This window comes from Tripterygium wilfordii, chromosome 21, assembly GCF_013401445.1.
Source record: "Tripterygium wilfordii isolate XIE 37 chromosome 21, ASM1340144v1, whole genome shotgun sequence".
In the NCBI taxonomy this organism is placed as follows: domain Eukaryota; kingdom Viridiplantae; phylum Streptophyta; class Magnoliopsida; order Celastrales; family Celastraceae; genus Tripterygium; species Tripterygium wilfordii.
In genome coordinates, this window is record NC_052252.1 from 5,409,260 (window position 1) to 5,425,243 (window position 15,984).

The 15,984-nt window shown below is 36.1% G+C and overlaps 3 protein-coding genes across 11 annotated transcripts; 2 read left to right on the top strand and 1 right to left on the bottom strand.

Moving 5' to 3' along the window:
- Window positions 1-241: 241 nt before the first annotated feature.
- On the bottom strand, window positions 242-5,255 carry LOC119989481 (vacuolar cation/proton exchanger 5). 7 transcript variants are annotated; one of them, XM_038835034.1, is made up of 14 exons: window positions 5,035-5,255; window positions 4,834-4,885; window positions 4,150-4,275; window positions 3,778-4,038; window positions 3,636-3,703; window positions 3,525-3,553; window positions 2,703-2,899; window positions 2,397-2,609; window positions 2,170-2,307; window positions 1,501-1,617; window positions 1,362-1,415; window positions 1,031-1,147; window positions 701-797; window positions 242-594 (listed from the first exon to the last, which is right to left on the bottom strand). In XM_038835034.1, the coding sequence occupies exons 3-14, from the start codon at window positions 4,192-4,194 to the stop codon at window positions 584-586; spliced, it is 1,347 nt and encodes a 448-aa protein (XP_038690962.1). In that variant the 5' UTR covers window positions 4,195-4,275; window positions 4,834-4,885; window positions 5,035-5,255; the 3' UTR covers window positions 242-583. The 7 variants fall into 7 exon arrangements, with proteins under 7 accessions (XP_038690962.1, XP_038690964.1, XP_038690963.1 ...); XM_038835036.1 differs by having other exon boundaries at window positions 5,019-5,255; XM_038835035.1 differs by having other exon boundaries at window positions 5,014-5,255.
- Window positions 5,256-9,442: 4,187 nt separating this feature from the next.
- Window positions 9,443-11,877, top strand: LOC119988388 (probable amino acid permease 7). 3 transcript variants are annotated; one of them, XM_038833409.1, is made up of 8 exons: window positions 9,443-9,577; window positions 10,062-10,160; window positions 10,231-10,298; window positions 10,385-10,478; window positions 10,556-10,779; window positions 10,852-10,973; window positions 11,085-11,312; window positions 11,415-11,877. In XM_038833409.1, exons 2-8 carry the CDS (start codon window positions 10,129-10,131, stop codon window positions 11,814-11,816), a joined length of 1,170 nt encoding a protein of 389 aa, XP_038689337.1. In that variant the 5' UTR covers window positions 9,443-9,577; window positions 10,062-10,128; the 3' UTR covers window positions 11,817-11,877. The 3 variants fall into 3 exon arrangements, with proteins under 3 accessions (XP_038689337.1, XP_038689335.1, XP_038689336.1); XM_038833407.1 differs by having other exon boundaries at window positions 10,062-10,298; XM_038833408.1 differs by having other exon boundaries at window positions 10,062-10,298; window positions 10,565-10,779.
- A 1,412-nt stretch (window positions 11,878-13,289) lies between these two features.
- On the top strand, window positions 13,290-15,871 carry LOC119988559 (probable amino acid permease 7). Its single transcript, XM_038833641.1, has 7 exons — window positions 13,290-13,421; window positions 13,959-14,195; window positions 14,280-14,373; window positions 14,473-14,687; window positions 14,792-14,913; window positions 15,027-15,254; window positions 15,362-15,871. Exons 1-7 carry the CDS (start codon window positions 13,349-13,351, stop codon window positions 15,761-15,763), a joined length of 1,371 nt encoding a protein of 456 aa, XP_038689569.1. The 5' UTR covers window positions 13,290-13,348; the 3' UTR covers window positions 15,764-15,871.
- The last annotated feature ends 113 nt before the right edge of the window (window positions 15,872-15,984 follow it).

A 15,984-nucleotide genomic window follows, 5' to 3' on the forward strand; every position in this document is an offset into this window, starting at 1 on the left:
AACAGCACAAGATTTACGCTCACTTAATTGTTCCATCCATTTACTTCTTGTTCGAAGGACAAGATTTACACTCAATTGGTTGTTCCGCCCATCTACTTGTTCGAAGGAAATACCGGGCTGTATGGTTACTCGATTAACCAAAAAAACTAGAATAACTGAATCTTAAAACATAAATGTTGTTGTTAGAACTTAGAACCGTTGGTACCAATGCTTCTGGGTTATGGCACTGGAAGTAAACAAATTATAGGAAACATAAAAATGATCTTATATGAAGAAATAATGCGAGAATTCTCAAAATTTTCTGCACTGTACACAATTTTTTTAGAACTTCGTTTCTAACCAAACTAACCATGAACTTTGTTTCTAACAGAAACCCGCACGGTACCTGCTCAATAACATAACTTCAACCGGCACACAGTGAAAGATGGGAAAAATATGGATTGTTTTAAAAATCAGGTACATATACAGAAGCATCGTGGACGAAAGCAATCAGCTATCCACCTTGAATCGGCTGCTTCTCTTGCTCTTTTCATATTTTTTTTAGGTTTCTTTTAGGGTCCGGAATTGACTGCTTCTTCATTGACTATGTTCGGCCTGCAAAATCACAATTGCATTCCATCTCAAGCGTTAAATCCGACCCCATTTTCATACATTGCTACATGATTAAGTAGTTAGCAAGGAAGCTTCATAACAAACCAACCTCTCGCATCAGGATCTTCATGCACAAAGAAACTTGCCCCCACAATCAGATAGCAGAGAATGAGCATTAGTCCTTTAAAGTAATTAGAAGTTCCCTCCTGAGTAGAAGACGTAAAAAAAGTATAAGGAATCTTGCCCCAAGTTGGCATACCAGGAGAAAATTGAAAGCCAAAAAGTAACATAAGAAATGAAACACATGATTGAGGATGATCACTGCATACAGATACATAACCAAGTTCGTCATTTAGTTCCTACTGACTATTGATAAATGCTCTTATTTACATGGTATGCGGAATAGTCTTTCCTAAGAGTCGATATTCAATATACGAACCTGCAGAAAGAAAGCCACGACTATGACGGTTATGAAAAGAGTTGCTGTCTCAAAAAGTTGAAAGTTCAAGTCCATAGGACGGCCCATTATCCACCCAACGACCACACAAAAGGGAATCTGCAGAAATAGCAGCAGCATGGACTTTAGAAAATATACATGCCAAAAAGGAACTCCTTTACAATGAGAGCAATAATTACCACACATCCACCAGTTACAGAAGTTATGGATCGATGAACGAGATTTAGGGTCAGTATCTATAATCCGTAAATCAAAAAGGGATAAATATTACTGCAATTACGCAAGCAGTAGTTCTGTGAAGCATAAAACCTACCCCAAACATAGATATCTGTGTTGACGAACCTATTGCCACTCCCAAAGATAAATCCTGCAGATGAACGTAGAATCATAACAACGCATGGCAATCAGCACTAAAAGACAAACAGACAATGAAAATTTTAAGATTCTCCTACAAGCTTGTCTTTCATGGCGAACATAATGGCGCTTGCATGCTCTGCTGCGTTCCCCACTATTGGCAGCAAGATGACACTAATAAACGAAATTGGCATATTCCAAGCAACAGATGCTCCCTGAAAAACAATCAGAAGACCAGAAAGAGCTCACGACCTGTGGAATAGACAATTTACAAGTACAAAACAGTACTAACCAGAATGTCCGAGTGATAGAAAATGTGCGAAGAATATAATACACAAAACATGACCATCACATGGTAGCTAAGCAAATAAATTAAATCACAAAAATCTCAGCACTTCCATCTTACAAATAATGCATATAAGCCCTACATACCTAGATTTTCTTTGCATAGCTGTCTGCCTAATTTAACTCTGATTGTTCAGAAAATGGACTTGATGATGAACTAAACAAAAGGTAGATGGAATAAAAACTGCATGCTAACATCTATAGAAGCAAGTTCAAGTAAGCATTCACAATATCACATGATATGATTTGAACTAGTAGTACAAAATAAATACAATAAAAGATGCAGGATAAATGTTTCTTAAAATTATAAGGAGAAAAAAATTTCTCTAGTTTTTAAAGTCCTTCAAGTGAAGCATAGCTAAACAGTAAACACATTTCATAGCGACCCTCTAGTTAACCAGGGAAAGTAAAAAACGTGGTACCTCAAGTGCATTAACTAAATATTCTGATAGGATGGAGATCCAAATGGTCATGATTGAAAGCCAGATAATTGATTCCCATTTCGAAATCTCTGGAACCTCATCATCGTCATCAGAGCTCTCACCATTCGGGCTCCCTTCCTGGGTTCATACCATTGATCAATTTACACATTACTCTATCCCAAACTACTAACAATTAATAGCATTTTAATAATATTAAAACAACCAACCTCATTGATAGGGACATAGAGATCTTGTTGACTCTTTAACTGGAAAAAGAGATAAGCAGCATATGCCAAAAGCATAATACAACTGCTAAATCTCGAAAGAGCTAATTCTGATTTCCCAAAATGCACCTCAGTGTGTGTATAATGAAGGACAGCAGGAAATAAGAGGCCCATGACTGCCATCAACAGTAATCCTGAGTTCACAACAGCAGTAGCCTGTGTGCGACATTTGGTAAGCCATTACAGAGAACAATAAAGACAGAGTAAAATTAAATATGCATATACATGTGAGAGATGCTCACTAGATACCTTGCTAAACACTTGTTCCTTTCTGTAAAACACAAGCCCGCCACAGAAGAATGCACATCCAAGCACCAGCAACATGTTCGACAAAATTGAACCAAGTAATGAGAGCTGAACAACGCGCATCATTCCGTTTTTTAGTGCATATATTGATATAATTAGTTCTGTAGCATTTCCAAATGTGGCATTTAGAAGACCCCCAACTGCACATTCCATTTTAATAGTCAAAAATCAACTTCTCCAGATCGATCTGTGATAGACAATAAAAAGAAAAGCACAACTAGATGAAAGGCACTATTGTGCCACAAGATTAACTTAAAATTTTCGAGCACAAAATACATATATGAACCTTAGGCATTCAGGCATACTTTTTATGACCCCATAATAAGATAACAAAAAACACTTTTCATCATTTAGCATCAGTGGGAAACATGGTAACTAAGCCACACCAGAATCAGATATCTAAGAAACAGAAAGTCCAGCATAAAACAGCCAAATTCACACATTGACTTGTATTCAAACAACCAGAATTTTGCACCAAAAAGAACTTGGGGCAGGGTGGTGGTCAAATAGGAATAGCAAGCTCAATGCAATTATGCCATCAAAAAATAAGCCAAGAACCTCCCCCACTAGCAATTGTTTTTGTATAGGAGGGAAAAGGCGGAGAAGGCCAATAAATGATCTTTAATTGGTAAACGTAGGAAAACTACCAGCACATGGAGTAGAGATTTTATATTCGCCAACAAAGAGTTTAACAGTACATATCTCAATCTTCTTAAACAAAACAGTACTACAGTTTTCATCGTAATTCCATTCAGTAACCCATACCTGTTGGTCCAGTGAAAAAAGCCAGTTGCCTACATCATGGCAAGAAAGGCATATGAGTACCAAACAACATAAAAAAGAGGATATTTTAGAGGGAGACGTTGAGAAGCTTACTCTGTAGCATAACCTAAACGCTCAGCGAGAGGTGTTATCCCCATTAAGGTCAAAAAGAATACCCAGCCCTGTAATCCATGCCAAAAAATTAGCATAAACAAACTTTAACAACCAAAAGCAAAAATGAGATATGAAAACTCACCTTATGACCGGTTAATTTATAGATTAAAATTGCCAGAGGCCCAAAAGGCATAAGCAAGTTAAGTTTATTTGAGAATACTACAGTCTTTATGCTCCTGCGGACAATATTTGTGTACGAATTGCCTCTAGCAGCTAGCAGACCTACAGGATATAATCCTTGTTCAACTGCGTGGATAGGTTGCATCTTAACACCTGCTTCTGGGCTAAAAAGACTCTCATCCTCAAACTCATGAGTTGACCTTTCATCTAGAGATCCCATCTGCTGCAATAAAATTCTTTAGATTTGCAACTTGTTGAAACCCAGATACTTAAATTAAATTGTTCGATGACAAGGAAACAGGCAGTTTTTAAATTGTTGACAAGAAAAACATACTTCAAGGTTGGATTGGACTCCAACCATTTGTAACTTGTAATCCATCTATTTGCATAAAAATTACATGAGCCTTCCAATGCCCATGAAGGCACAAGACTGCATGATATTGTAGCTGTAAACCATAAGCTGATGCAAGCAAACAACAAAAATAGCATTAACCACTGGTGTAAAAGGAAATTTCAGAAAAAGAAAAAGAAAAAAAACCAAAACCTGACAGTAATTGTTTACTTATTTATCGACTAGTTCTAACTTCTAACATATCATACAAGTAAAGAGATTTTATTCATTAACATGAAAATGTAAAAAATAAAAATAAAAAAAAAACCCTGATCAGAGACTAACATCTGCCCAATAAAATCAATCCCAACAGCTGCATCTGGTTTCACTACTAATCCAAAAACATCTAGTGTCATAATATATAAAGGCTTCAATTTTCAAATTGAAATCCCAAATGGCAAGTGTTTCTGAAAAATGACCCTACTCCACCACCTACCCTATGGCACAAAACTGAAATGACCTAACCAATACCAAAAACCAACATCTGCCCGGACAAATGAAAAACTCGCATGCATCAAGTAAAAGCAGTTACAGATTTTTAGACTTTGCAAACAAACCCATCAAGCGAATCGAGACCCAAGTCAGGAAACACACAGAACCTCGGATCTAGGATAGAAGAATCCAAACCTTATCAGTTGGAAACTGAAATCTCTGCCTCTGCTACAGCCAACCCAATCAGCTGCAAGAATCACAAATCCATTCAAAAAGAAGCAAAATTTCGAATACTTTCCTTTACCACAAAGATAAAAACAACGAAATCAAAAAGAAGATTTGCCAAAGAAATCTCATTTCAAACGCTAACCGTACAATACTTAGATTTCACCGTACTCTTCGCAAGTGGGTCTTTATTTTAGGGAAGCTATTGCGAGAACTCGCTGCCGCTATTCCTAGCAAAGCCGGACAAGCATAGTCATCGAATCCATTCCAAAGTAGAAGCTTTGATAAATATAGTATAAATATACATGTATTTCATTGAAATCTCAGATTTCTCTATGAATGAATATGTGGGGTCCTGTCTCTGGTGAGGATCGTTCCACGAAGCTTCTTAAGCCAAACAAAAATAATTTTCTCACTTCGTGTAGACAATTACGGCAATAATATATGTATATAATAATTTCTATAATCTATATTTGTATATGTTCAGTCGGCTACACGGCTTACACAGCGGTTACCCGTTTTAACACTTCTGTTTTAAAAAATTTTCTTGGATACTCTTAACGGACTGCATAACTTTCCACCATTTTTTCTTTCTTCCATAATTTTATGGTGAGAGGTGGTTGTCCCGTGTAAATTTTGACAACCTTTGTAACTATTTGTACTAAATAAATCAACAATCTCAAAAATATCTTTGTAAGAGTATCCGCACCAATAGATTCCCTGAAATAAAGAGAAAATGTCACTTTTTTTTATTTTATAGATTCTCTATCCAACAAAGACTATATCAGATTATCTATCATATCATCTACATCATTAAAATAATATTTATTTCTCAATTCTTTATTGTTCTATTAATATAATTAATTTTATTGAAAAATCTAAAATAATAAATAATTTTATATTAACAGAATGTCTCAACCTCATAATAAAATAATATCATACTATTTTAGATAATAAAAAATCTAAAATAAAAAATAAAATCAGAAGGTCCTGATCTACCCATAGAAATCAAGATATTTTCTCTATGAAACAAGCAAAGCAAAGACACCGTCGATCGCGTGCGCGTGGTTGCGGCAAGCAAGCCACAGGTCGTGAACGCTTCTCTGGGAGATTTTGTCACGGATTTTATCAGATTCATGTAGTTTCTTCTTCATTGGTTGTGACTATCCGGATCCTCTTTGTGATCCGAGTGAATTGCGGTCATCCTAGGGCCTTCCTTCGAGATGTCGGAGCCAACGCATTGCTTTCTTCGATTGTTGCACTGCGCCGGAAGTTGGATGCAGGTCGCAGTCCACCATCGTCATCGTCTCGGTGTAGACGTTGTGTATGAGAGAGAGGATGGGGAGAGATGAGAGACGAGAGATGATGAGACAGGGGAGAGAGAAAATTAAAAATTAATATTTTATTCTTAAGTAATGTTACAATAGTTCTCTACATATTGGGAATCACTATAGCAAATCTTTAAAATAGGGGAAATTTAGGGAATCTAATGTGAAGGTGCTTTTTGATTAATTCTCTATTGACAGAATTATATTTAGATAATCTGACGTGGATGCCCTAATTAACTGTTTTCTTGCATGTTCTAGTGGGATTGTCTTCAGAGTAACTTGTCCTAAAACAATAGGCCTTATTCTGAATAGATCAACATTTTTTTTTCTTTCTGATTGATAAACGCGTTTTGACTTACATGCATGTTATGCTTGAGAAATTTATTCAATTAGATATAAATCCCTTAATTATAAGTTTTCTTCCAATAAGAACAACCAAATAAGTTATAAGTTTTGTCCCATAAAATTTAAAACAATATTCTATAAAAAGGCCAAATGTTAATATAACTTGTTTTATTGTCTAAAATGCACTTAACTTCCCAAAATTAGAGAGAAGGTCGATGGAATATATTAGAACAAATTATTCACACAGCACGACCGCTGAAACCGAACATCAAAATTAACATTGACCTCGTATCGTTAGATTTCGATGTAGACTCCATTGCCGTTGATCTTTTTACAAACGAAATTGGGTTGAATTAAGAGAATCGAATTCCAATCGACCAATAGTCTGAATCTAGATCTGCTCATTTTCACCATAGGGCTTGTAAATCTTGTTATTCTCCTTCAATTTGTCATCACATAAGTATTTTAGACAGTTTCTGTGGTAATTTTTGTGAGGTTTTTTCCATACGTGTATGATATGATATATTCGAATTTGGGATCTATTTACATGTTATCTGTTTCAACTCGGTCATATGCTATTTGTTTATTATATAAGTTGTATTATATCTGTCTGAAGATTGTAACACGAAAATTTCATTTAATAATGTCTTCATAATAAAAGATTGAAACACAATAATTTTATCATTTTATCTTGGGAGAAATTTTTTTCCTGTAATAAACACCAAATATGAATAATGAGACTATTTTGTAGTCAGAACTCAGAACCATAAATAGTCAACAAATCAAGTCTCCCTTGAAAGTTCAACAATCAAAACCATAATAATAATAATATATTAATTACTTAAAAGAAGAATTAGTGATGGCACTGGAGACCCTTCACCATCAGCAACGACTCTTCAATCCAAGGAACATTGAAGCTCAACTTGCCATGGAACAACGACCCACCCATTTAAGCAACATTTCTTAGGAGCCACGTTTGAATAGGTCAAGAGATTCCCACCACCTTTAACCTTAATCTGGGCTCCAGACTCAGTGTACTAATTAATGGTTCCACCACTGCTGAACGTGTTGGTTAGTCCAATCGGTGCAAATTTGGCGTCGCTGGCGAGGTTCTTGGCCGGGATGAAGCTGAAAATCTCCAATGGAGATGGGACTGGATAGTGGATAGTGACTTGAAGAGCAGCATATTTTGGGGTCATTAAATGGAGAATCTCAGCCCATCTCGGCAGTTTCAGTGTTTTGGTCCAAGCTGCATGAACAGAAGATATTAACGAGATCAAAGTCATGGCCTCACTAACATAGACTGGACCACCACAAATGGCTCTTGAACCAGCATGGAACTTGGCACAACATTAATGGTCAGGTTGGTTTATCTAAGCCATCCACATATATGGCTTTGTATGGCAAAGCGGAAAACTGGATTTTCAATACTAGCGGAAATCCTGTGAAAAATATGCTGAGCTTAAAGTTGTGAAATATGCTGTGAGGTGTTTGGCGAATTAAAAATTGACGCTAGATGAAATGCTGTAGAATTATAGTATTATAATATTGGATTTTATAATTTTTATATCAAATTTTGTTATTAAATTTAATATAATAAATATAATTTTATTAATAAAACTAATAAAATAATTATTTTTATTAAATATTAAATATAATGATTGTGTAATAATTTTTTTTTATTAATCTTACATTTAATTTACTGATAAAATTAATATTACGTATAAAATTTAAATATTTTAAATATTATAATAATTATTTATGTAAAATTAATTAAGATAATGTGGTAAGTTAAAAAATTTGAAAATAAAAAATAATGTTGTAAATATTAATAAAAAAGTAAAAGAAATTAATATTGTAATACATGTGGGCCCAACATTTATTAAAAAAGTAATAAAAGTGTAATCATTATGTGGGACCCACATAAAAAATTTTGAAAAAAAAATAATGGACAGCGGAACCCAGCGGAACTGCACAGCGGAAGCCGAAAGCGGATCCGCTCCGATTTCTGCTGTGCCAAACAGGCAGATAGTGTTATCATATGAACACCTTGTAACCAGTACACTCTCATTGGATCCCCATCTGGCTCCTGGAACCAAAAATCATCACCTTAAAAAGAAAGACCTAGAATAACATATATAATTGGTTTGTTTGGATTTCGGTTCCCGTAGATATATCGGATTATCTTCACGTGTTTATTCCTCCAAAGCCCAACTCACTAAACTTTGAGAAAATGCCTAATTATATTTTGCCCATATTGATAGACTTGTGTCTAACCAATGTAAAACTTTTATATTCTTAACATACCAAAAAAGCCGTTGTGAACGGCAGTGTGTGTATATATATATATATTCTTGAAAATACCAAACAATATGGTGATGATGAGGTATATATCTCATCATGCATTGATGGTTGGTAGTTGATATAGAAATTAGGAATAGAACGGTCATGTCAATTATTAGGCAATGACTATTATGTTTTGGACTGCCTTACATCTTCCTCAGTCATACATAATTTCTATTGCTGCAATTATTCTATGGTGACCTTAATTTAGTCTATATTTTAGGTGTTAAAAGACTGTCTGAAATGAAAAGGAAAAAAAAAACAAAAAACAAAATCAACCCATTGCCAAACTTTGGGCTTGTGACAATGAAAGTGATTGCTCTGTTAACACCAATTAATTAGACAAATTTTGATGACGTATTAGAGCTAATTAACACAAGATAATGCCCAATAACTTGCATTGCTAGAACAAGCAAGAATGATAGAGTCACGCTTAGGTGTAGGATTTTAGCCAATAAAGAAATGACGTGTGTCTGGGCTGACTCAGACTCAACCAACTTTAACCACAATTTGTGCACCAAAACTACTTCTTTGGCAGTATAAAGGCGGCCGGCCACCTATCTTCTCTATGTATCTTACCAAGAAAAAGGGAAGACAGTGGTGAAGTGCTTTCCAAAGGAGAGACGATATGGTAGAACATCAGGTTCCATTACTTGGCAGCTTCTCTTCATCAGATGAAGAATCCCTCAAAAGAACTGGTAATATCTTCACTTCAATTTTAGCTAGAATTTCAATCTGTTTTTCTTGAATTTTCTAGGCATAGTGAATGGTGAATGCTTTCTAATGGCAATTAAGTGTGATGATCCATTTGGGTCTGGCGTAAGTGTGATTCAATTCACCCTGCAATTTCATGACTTGGGTTCTGGTTAAAATTGTCTCCTGGATTTTTGTGTGGCTAATTTTTCCGATTTTAAAGATGCATGTGTGGATAAGGGAGACAAGATCTAGCTGTACAGATGCTTCCTAATGGAAATAAGGAGCGATTAGCCCCCTTTTCCTTCTTTTTGTTGTTTTTTTGCTTAGTTTGTTCAGAATTGGGTTCTGCAGTACTTTCATATGATCACTTGGGTTTCATACTTTTGGTGTGTGGAAATTTGTACCATTGCTTCTACCGAATCCGTGTCATTTCGAATTGTAAATGGAAAGAGTGAGGCTAATATTTTGGTTTGATTGAATGTGAAGGGACAATGTGGACAGCAGTGGCACATATCATAACAGCAGTAATAGGGTCTGGGGTACTATCTCTTGCATGGAGTGTAGCTCAGCTGGGATGGATTGCAGGTCCGTTGTCATTGATCTTCTTCGCTGGCATCACCATTGTTTCCTCATTCCTTCTCTGTGATTGCTACAGACATCCAGATCCTGAATATGGGCCCAACCGAAACCCATCGTACGTGCAAGCAGTCAAGTTATTTTTGGGTAAGAAATTAGCCATTCCCAAGCATAAAGTCTCTTTGCTTTTGCTTATCACTACAATTTTAACATATGTGATGATGTAAATTCAGGGGAGAAGAGCCAAAAGTTGTGTAGAATATTTGTCTATGAGTGCTTTTATGGGGGTGGAGTTGCTTACACCATAACAGCAGCAATCAGCATGAGGTATGACACTCCCACACAAAAAAAGAAGAAGCAAATTCTGGGTTTATGAGATGGCATTTTCACAGGATTTTTTTTGGTCGATGCAGAGCGATACAGAAAGCAAATTGTTATCACATAGAAGGTCATGAGGCTAAGTGTGAATATGGGGATAGTTTTTATATCCTGCTTTTTGGAGCTGTTCAGATTGTAATGTCACAGATACCAGACATGCATAACATGGTTTGGCTCTCAGTTTTGGCTACAATCATGTCATTTTTCTATTCATTTATAGGATTTGGACTTGGTTTTGCTCAAGTTATTGGTATGTCTCTAAACTTGTATTCTTTTATAAGCTTACTTGCTGTATTAGCTCTTAACATCCAAGTTACTGCAGAAAATGGGGAGATCAAGGGAAGCATATCCGGAGCTCCGGCAGCAAATCTTGGTGACAAGTTCCAAGCTCTTGGAGATATCGTTTATGCCTATCCGTTCTCTCTCCTCGTTCTTGAAATCCAGGTCTGCAGTTTTTCAATTCTTCATTTCATAGCTTAACTTCAATCCCCATTAGCTCAATTATATACCAGAAAGGGAAAGAATTCGACGAGTTTTTGATGATTCATTGTCAAGAATACTCTAAGATCACCTCCTTCCGAGAACAAGACCATGAAAAAAGCCTCAATGACTGCAACTTCTCTTGCCACCTTTTTCTACTTCTGCTGTGGATGCTTCGGATATGCAGCTTTTGGCAACAACACACCTGGAAATATCTTGACTGGATTTGGTTTCTACGAGCCTTACTGGCTTATTGGCTTAGCGAATGCTTGCATTGTTCTTCATCTGATTGGAGGATATCAGGTCCTCCACATATTCTTAATAGAACTTTCCTTTCTGGATACTAAAAGCCATTAAACTTGTATATATTTCTTATGTAATAATTTGAAGTTTCTTGTCAATCAGATATACAGCCAGCCAGTGTTTTCGCTCTTTGAAAGATGGTTTGAAGAGCAATATCCGAGCAGCGGATACATGAACACTTCCTACAAGTTCAAACTCCCATTGTTGCCACCATTTCGGATGAATCTTTGCAGGCTATGGTATCGAACTGTATACGTAGTATCAACAACTACAATGGCAATGATGTTTCCATACTTCAACCAAGTATTGGGAGTGTTAGGGAGCTTCAACTTCTGGCCTATGTGTATATATTTTCCTGTTGAAATGTACCTTGTGCAGAAGAAAATTTCACCTTGGACGACAAAATGGATAATGCTCAAGACCTTTAGCCTTTTGGGTTTGCTTGTATCAGTAGCGGGATTAGTTGGCTCTGTACAGGGAATTTTACGTGCCAAATTTGGCTGAACTGCTGCTATGTTGGACATATGCAGAGATGCATTAATGGGGAACAAGTGTATTATATAGATGTGAAGTGTGTTGCTAGTGTAAAAGTCGAACAAGTAATAAGGTGGCCACGAGAATTAATTGAGTACCAATCATGACTAATCCTACCCTATTTGGAGAATCGATTGATTGGGTGTTTGCACTATTAAATTAAAGAAAACAAGGTAAAGAAAACTAGAATCCAAGAAAGCAAACACAAACAAATTCTAGAGTTAAAAAGATTCATTGATTTAGGCATTAGGGGACTTAATTTCACATTCTCTCCTCTTATTCAACTCCTTCGACTTATTATCCTCTATTTTTCATTTAAATTGATAATCGATAATCGATTTTCCTATCCTATTCAATTCTCAATTTCTGGTGACGTCGAAAAATATTTTCATTAGTAACCCCCTATTAGTCATAACATTTGAATTCATGCAATGAAAACCCATTAAGATTATCACATAACGACTGCATAGGTCATATCTATATAATCCTATGATTCATGCCAGGGGCGGAGTCAAATTCTAGATAAAAGGGGGCAAAAAATTTTGGCCAAGGTTCGAGGCAACACACCCAAAAAATTTTTTTTATGACTATTTACATAATTTTTTTAGGCATTGTATATATAATAGATATGTCAAGGAACCATGTCACAAGTTAAATGGTGTAGTAAATAAATTTTATGTTCTTGAAAATACCACACAATATGGTCATGATGAGGTATATCATCATCATGCATGTATTATTGGTGCTTGATATATAGGAATAGGACGGTCATATCAATTATCAGGGAATGACTATTATTGTTTTTGCCCTGCCCAACATCATGTTACTCAATAGTTTTTATTGGTGATCGAGAATGATAACATACAATATCAATTTTTGAACATTTGATATAGAAATAAATTCTAATGTCCAAAAATTCGGGTCGTTGGGTTTGAGCATACAAAAATTTCTCACTTGACAACATGATAAATTGGTTAAAATTCAATGCATGATCACAAATGTATTGCTCTCGAGTCCATACTTTGACCCCCCACAGAGAGGTCACCATTGGATTATCATCCAAACAGTTCCCCGTAGTTATACATCATTTCTATTGTTGCAATTATTGTATGTTCACCTTGATTTAGTCCATATATATAGTTGAGGTATCAAAGACTTTTGGAATGAAAAAACAAAATCAACCAATTGCCTAACTTTGGGTTTGTGACTCTGAAAGGTGATGACTCTCTTAACACTTCAATTAATTAGACAATGAAAGATAATGACTAAATCTTGCATTACTATAATAAGCAAGAATGGTAGTCTCACATCTGGGTGTAGGATTTTAGCCAATAAAAAAATGACGTGTGTTTGGGTTGACTGAGGCTCAACAACTTTAACCACCATTTGTGCACCAAAACTTCTTCTTGGGCATTATAAAATTGGCTTGCTGTCTATGTTTCTTCCCAATCCCAAGACAGAAGAAAGACTGTGGTGAAGTACATTCCAAAGGAGAGACAAATATGGTAGAACATCAGGTTCCATTACTTGGCAGCTTCTCTTCATCAGATCATGGAGAAGCTCTCAAAAGAACTGGTAATATCTTCACACTTTAATTTGCTTCTGCTCTTTTGTTTTTCACTTCAATTTTTGCTAGAATTTCAATCTTTTTTTTTTTTTTTTTTCCTTTTCTTGAATTTTTTAGGTGTAGTGAATAGTGATGCTTTCAAATGGTTAATTAAGTGTAATGATCCATTTGGGTATGGCTTAGTTTCAAAAAAGGCTTCACTCTCCAATTTCATGAATTGGGTTCTGGTCACTAGTGTCTCCTGGATGGATTTTTGTGTGGATATTATTTCCTATTTTAAAGATGCATGTGTAGATAAGGGAGACAAATACTAGTACAGATGCTTCCAAATGGAATTTAGGCACAATTAGCCGGTTTTTTTTCTCAGTTTTTTGCTTAGTTTGTTCAGAATTTGGTTTCTGCAGTACTTTCATGTGACTTGGGTTTCATACTTTTGGTGTGTGGAAATTGGTACCATTGCTTCTACCGAATCCGTGTCATTTCGAATTGTATGCTTTTTGAATGGAAAGAGTGAGGCTAATATTTTGGTTTGATTGAATGTGAAGGGACAATGTGGACAGCAGTGGCACATATCATAACAGCAGTAATAGGGTCTGGTGTACTATCTCTTGCATGGAGTGTAGCTCAGCTGGGATGGATTGCAGGTCCGTTGTCATTGATCTTCTTCGCTGGCATCACCATTGTTTCCTCATTCCTTCTCTGTGATTGCTACAGACATCCAGACCCTGAATATGGGCCCAACCGAAACCCATCGTACCTGCAAGCAGTCAAGTTCTTTTTGGGTAAGAAATTAGTCATTCCCAAGCATAAAGTCTCTTTGTTTGCTTATCACTACAATTTTAACATATGTGATGATGTAAATTCAGGGGAGAAGAGCCAAAAGTTGTGTAGAATATTTGCCTATGAGAGCTTTTATGGGGCTGGAGTTGCTTATACCATTACATCAGCAATCAGCATGAGGTATTGAAACTCCCACAGAAAAAGCAAAAGGAAATTCTGGGTTTATGAGATGCATTTTCACAGGATTGGTTTCGTTTTTTCTTTTTTTTGTCGATGCAGAGCGATACAGAAAGCCAATTGTTACCACATAGAAGGTCATGAGGCTAAGTGTGAATATGGGGATAATTTCTATATGCTGCTCTTCGGAGCTGTTCAGATTGTAATGTCACAAATACCAGACTTTCATAGCTTGATTTGGCTCTCAGTTTTGGCTGCAATCATGTCCTTTTCCTATTCATTTATAGGATTTGGACTTGGTTTTGCTCAAGTTATAGGTATGTCTCTAACTTCTATTGTTCTTGTGTTAATTTACAAGTGTTCATTTTCTTTTATAAGCTTACTTGCTGTATTAGTGTCCTTAACATCCAAGTTACTGCAGAAACTGGGGAGATCAAGGGAAGCATATCTGGAGTTCCAGCAGCTAATCTTGGTGACAAGTTCCAAGCACTTGGAGATATCGCTTTTGCCTATCCGTTCACTCTCCTCGTTCTTGAAATCCAGGTTTGCAGTGTTTTGATTCGTAATTTCATAGCTTAACTTCAATCCCCATTAGCTCAATTATATATACCAGAAAGAGCAAGAACTTGATGGGCTTTTGATGATTCATTGTGAAGGATACTCTAAGATCACCTCCTTCCGAGAACAAGACCATGAAAAAGGCCGCAATGACTGCAACTTCTCTTGCCACCTTTTTCTACTTCTGCTGTGGATGCTTCGGATATGCAGCTTTTGGCAACAACACACCTGGAAATATCTTGACTGGATTTGGTTTCTACGAGCCTTACTGGCTTATTGGCTTTGCGAATGCTTGCATTGTTCTTCATCTGATCGGAGGATATCAGGTCCTCTACATATTCTTAAATAATAGAACTTTCCTTTCTGGATACTAAAAGCCATTAACTTGTATGTATATTTCTTATGTAATAATTTGAAGTTTCTTGTCAATCAGATATACAGCCAGCCAGTGTTTTCGCTCTTTGAAAGATGGCTTGAAGAGAAATATCCGAGCAGCGGATACATGAACACTTCCTACAAGTTCAAACTCCCATTGTTGCCACCATTTCGGATAAATCTTTGCAGGCTATGGTATCGAACTTTATACGTAATCTCCACAACTACAGTAGCAATGATGTTTCCGTACTTCAACCAAGTATTGGGAGTGTTAGGGAGCTTAAACTTCTGGCCTATGTCTATATATTTTCCAGTTGAAATGTACCTTGTGCAGAAGAAAATTTCACCTTGGACAACAAAATGGATAATACTGAACATCTTCAGCCTTTTGGGTTTGATTGTATCAATAGCGGGCTTAGTTGGGTCAGTACAGGGAATTATAGGTGCCAAATTTGGCTGAACTACTGCTAATGTTGTACATATGCAGATGTACATTAATGGGGAACAGGTGTATAATACAGTTTTATGTCAAGTGTATGAAAAAAAAAAAAAAAAACAATTTAGTTTACTCCAATGGATCCACTTCAGAAGCCTAAGCAAAGATCGATGTGTTCTTCAATCACCACACTCGAATTGAAGTAATCAGAGCAGCAAAAAAAAAAAAAAAACACTCATAAACGT

Coding starts and splice junctions, on each gene's coding strand:
- LOC119989481 (XM_038835034.1), bottom strand. CDS start 4,194: ATGGATTACAAGTTACAAATGGTTGGAGTCCAATCCAACCTTGAA. Junction 2,900..3,524: donor TTTTTTCACTGGACCAACAG/GTATGGGTTACT, acceptor TGGAATGTGCAG/TTGGGGGTCTTCTAAATGCC. Junction 798..1,030: donor TCGTGGCTTTCTTTCTGCAG/GTTCGTATATTG, acceptor TCTTCTACTCAG/GAGGGAACTTCTAATTACTT.
- LOC119988388 (XM_038833407.1), top strand. CDS start 9,508: ATGGTAGAACATCAGGTTCCATTACTTGGCAGCTTCTCTTCATCAGAT. Junction 9,578..10,061: donor AGAATCCCTCAAAAGAACTG/GTAATATCTTCA, acceptor TTGAATGTGAAG/GGACAATGTGGACAGCAGTG. Junction 10,479..10,555: donor ACAGCAGCAATCAGCATGAG/GTATGACACTCC, acceptor GATTTTTTTTGG/TCGATGCAGAGCGATACAGA.
- LOC119988559 (XM_038833641.1), top strand. CDS start 13,349: ATGGTAGAACATCAGGTTCCATTACTTGGCAGCTTCTCTTCATCAGAT. Junction 14,196..14,279: donor AGCAGTCAAGTTCTTTTTGG/GTAAGAAATTAG, acceptor ATGTAAATTCAG/GGGAGAAGAGCCAAAAGTTG. Junction 14,688..14,791: donor TGGTTTTGCTCAAGTTATAG/GTATGTCTCTAA, acceptor AAGTTACTGCAG/AAACTGGGGAGATCAAGGGA.